Consider the following 3837-nt stretch of genomic DNA (forward strand, 5'->3'; position numbering starts at 1 on the left):
TCGGGGCGCGCCCGGCTCTTCGACGTGCGCTCTCGGGAGGAGGCGGCAGCTGGGACCATCCCTGGTGCGCTCAACATCCCTGGTATGAGGCCGAGAGGGCGTCCCGGTGGTGGAGGCGGGCCCATCCAAGAGGGTCTTAGCTAATGGGACCTCACTTCGACGCCGCTGGTGACGGGGGTCCTGAATTCCCTCAAGCCAGCCCTCAGCCTCCCTGGAGAAGGGCCGATCGGAGGCGGATCCTGGCGGCGGAACCGGTCCATCCAGTTTGGGGGGAGGCGGGCGGCCAGGAGGGGGCAGACCCGCCCCTGTGCGCTTGACCGCCCGAGGCTAGGTGCCTGGGGCGGCCGCTCCGCCTCCGCCTCCGACTCCCGACTCCCGACTCTGCCTCCCGACTCGGGAAGGGCTCCCCTTCCCGGGCTGATTGGCTGACTTCCTGCGCTGGGAGGCTGCTGCTGGTCCTTGAGGTCGGGGTGGGGGCGGCCGTCCTGGATGCTCTGGGGCCTCTGGAGACTTGTCCCACCGCCGGGACCCAGCTTCCACACCCGAGCGCCCAGCTGCCGGCCTTGCGTTCCGCCCTCTCGGCTCCTCCCAGTGTCAGAGCTAGAAAGTGCCCTGCAGATGGAGCCAGCCGCCTTCCGGGCTCTGTACTCCGCCGAGAAGCCAAAGCCGGAGGATGAGAATCTGGTGTTCTTCTGTCAGATTGGCAAGCGGGGTTTCCAGGCCACGCAGCTGGCCCGGGGCCTTGGCTACACAGGGTACGGAAAGGTGTGGCTTGCCAGCTGGGAAGTGATTGCTTATCGGGCCTGTCCCCCCTCACCCCTCTGTCCCTCTGTCTCCGCAGGGCTTGCAACTATACCGGGGCCTACAGAGAATGGCTGGAGAAGGAGGGCTAGGTAGGAGGCGGCCTGCTGAGTGCCTCCCCCACCCCCTGGAATGGTGACCAAAAGGTGAAAAAGGGGCTGACTTGCTGGGTTGGGCAACTCCTTCCAGTGCTGTGCGCCCAAAAGCGACCAATAAAGAGCATTCACTCAAAGTATGGGAAGCACTTGGCTTGTTCAGTTGACCTGAAGCGATTCTAATCTCCATCTGGACCCCCCTCATCTGAATCTAGATGATTCAGCCCCGGATCATCACTGCTCCTCCTAGAATTCATCTACCCACCTACCCCCATTCCTGAGAAGCTACAATGTACAATTCTCTTTCTAGAACAGTTGTTTTCTGTTGGGCTCTGGCAATCCTTCCACCTCAGCCTTCCAAGTAACTGGAACTGCAGGCGTGCACCACCTCACCCGGCTAATTTTTTTTTTTAATTGTAGAGATGAGGTCTTGCCAAGTTGCCCAGGCTGGCCTTGAACTCCTGGACTCAGGCAATCCTCTCACCTCTGCTTCCCAAAGTGCTGAGATTACAGCTGGGAGCTACTGCTCCTGGCACCTAGTAGCTTTTAAAAGAATTCAGAGCCCGGCTTGGTGGCTCAGCCTGTAATCCCGCGCCTTGGGAGGCTGAGGTGAGTGGATTGCCTGAGCCCGCGGGTTCGAGACCCACCTGGGCAACTTGGTGAGACCTCATCTCTACAATAAATAAATAAAAAAAATCAGCCAGGCGTGATAATGCACGCTTGTAGTTCCAGCTATTTGGAAGGCTGAGGCGGAAGGATCGCCGGAGCCCAGCAGGTCGAGGCTGCGGTGGCCGGGAGCGGCCACTGCACTCCAGTCTGGGCGACTGAGTGAGACTCCAACTCAAAAAAATAAAAGAATTCAGATGGGGGGGTGACTTGGACATTAGTGGTTTATGGGCCCTTCAGGTGATTCTAATATGCAGCCAGGAGCAATAGCCCCATTCTCTAGGCCATAAGTCAGCAAACTCAGGCCCCGAGTGGCCGTGCTGCCTGACCATTTGCTTATATATTGTCTCAGGCTGATTGGTCATGGTTGAGGAAATGAAAAAGCAATCCAAGACTTTGGGTGAGGAAACTTTCATCCCTACTGAGCCATCAAAACCTTTTCCTTGTTTTCATCAACACTATTATCTTACATTTGATTTAATGAGATTGGTTAAAAAAAGAAATGTCACAGACTTACTGAAACAAAATTCAACTCTACACTGTAGACAGGTAACCTCTAGCACAGAGCATAGCTTGATGCACATTCCAGACACATAAAATAAGTTAGTGGCAGAGTTCTCACATGTCTGATTTTTTTTTTTTTTTTTTTTTTTTTTTGTGAGTTGGAGTCTCACTCTGTCGCCCAGACTGGAGTGCAGTGGCCGCTCCCGGTCACCACAGCCTCGAGCTGCTGGGCTCTGGCGATCCTTTTGCCTCAGCCTTCCAAGTAGCTGGAACCACAGGCATGTGACACCATGCCTGGCTGTTTTTTTATTTATTGTAGAGACTTGGTCTTACCAAGTTGCTCAGGCTGGTCTCTAGTCCCTGGATTCAGGCAATCCTCTCGCCTCGGCCTCCCAAAGTGCTGGGATTATAGGCGTGAGCCACTGTGCCTGGCCTAAAATTTCTTTAAAAAAATCAAGCTTTTAGCCAGGCTCGGTAGCACAGCCTGTAATCCCATGCCTTTGGGAGGCTGAGGTGAGTGAATTGCCCGAGCCCGCGGGTTCGAGACCCGCCTGGGCAGGCGAGACCTTATCTCTACAATAAATCAAAATATTAGCCGGGCGTGGTGGCGCACGCCTGTAATTCCGGCTACTTGGAAGGCTGAGGCAGAAGGATCCCTGGAGCCCAGCAGGTCGAGGCTGCAGTGGCCGGGAGCGGCCAGTGCACTCCAGTCTGGGCGGCAGAGTGAGACTCCAACTCAAAAAAAAAAGAAATCAAGCTTTGGAGAGAACTCATCTCTACAATAGATAAAAATGAGCTGGGTACAGTAGGGCATGCCTGTATTTCTGGCTACTTGGAAGGCTGAGGTGGAAGGATCGCTGGAGCCCAGCAGGTCAACACTGGAGTGACCGTGAGTGTGCCATGGCACTTCAGCCTGGGTGACAGAGTGAGACTCCAATTCAAAAAAAAAAAATTAGAAATTTTATTCCTTTACCTGTGGAAGAGAAGGCTGGGTCAGAGAAGGACTCAATTTTCTGGTTGTTCAAGTCTGTGAGAATATTCAGATGTTTCCTCACTGTTCTCTCACTTCCTTTCTTCTCTTTACCTCCTCGACTGCACCCAACCTCCTGCATCTTTTATCCCACAGCACACACCCCACATGCTGGACAGTCTGCCATCTGCCATTCATCTGGGTTCACCAGCTTCTCCATCACAGAACTGCCTCACCTCCTCCCTGGCTCATCAAACTACATCACAGTCTGAGTTTCACCGGACATTGCTGGGTCTGGACATAATGTGGAAATAGGTGGAAGGATCTGGCTGAGGGCCTGGCGAGTAGCAGCTCCTCAATTGCCCAAACTTCCTTGGTTTTCAGGTTGGGAAGCTTTTCCTGGGCTTATTTTCCTTCTTTGCTTTGAGTCTTATCTGTTCTAGTCTTCTCTAACCCCCATCTTTATTAGAATTTGGGTATTGCATTTTATTATTATTGAGGCATAATTTACTTTTTTTTTCTTTTTAAGTTGGAGTCTCACTCTATTGCCCAGGTTGGAGTGCAGTGCAGTGGCAGCTCCCTGCCACTGTAGCCTTGACCTGTTGGGCTCTGGCGATCCTTCCGCGTCAGCCTTCCGAATGATAAGTGCACGCCACCATGCCCAGCTAATTTTTTTATTTATTGTAGAGACGAGGTCTCACCATGTTGCCTGGGTTGGTCTCAAACCCGCAGGCTCAGGCAATCCTCTCGCCTCGGCCTCCCAAAGTGCTGGGATTATAGGCTTGAGCCACTGCACCCAGC

At 53.6% G+C, this 3837-nt stretch overlaps 1 protein-coding gene across 2 annotated transcripts in view; it reads left to right on the forward strand.

Moving 5' to 3' along the window:
* TSTD1 (thiosulfate sulfurtransferase like domain containing 1) overlaps positions 1-1036 on the forward strand; it is a 1207-nt gene extending 171 nt beyond the window's left edge. The window contains exons 2-3 of one of the 2 annotated variants that reach the window (XM_021716466.1): positions 593-755; positions 842-1036. In XM_021716466.1, coding sequence (XP_021572141.1) covers positions 593-755; positions 842-893 — 215 coding nt within the window. In that variant the 3' untranslated portion in view covers positions 894-1036. Of the gene's footprint in view, positions 1-371; positions 756-841 lie in introns of those variants that run through there. The other variant, XM_021716465.1, reaches the window with a different exon arrangement.
* Positions 1037-3837: the final 2801 nt, after the last annotated feature.

This window comes from Carlito syrichta, unplaced genomic scaffold (assembly GCF_000164805.1).
Source record: "Carlito syrichta isolate Samal-C Ts95f unplaced genomic scaffold, Tarsius_syrichta-2.0.1 Scaffold308820, whole genome shotgun sequence".
Lineage (NCBI taxonomy): Eukaryota > Metazoa > Chordata > Mammalia > Primates > Tarsiidae > Carlito > Carlito syrichta.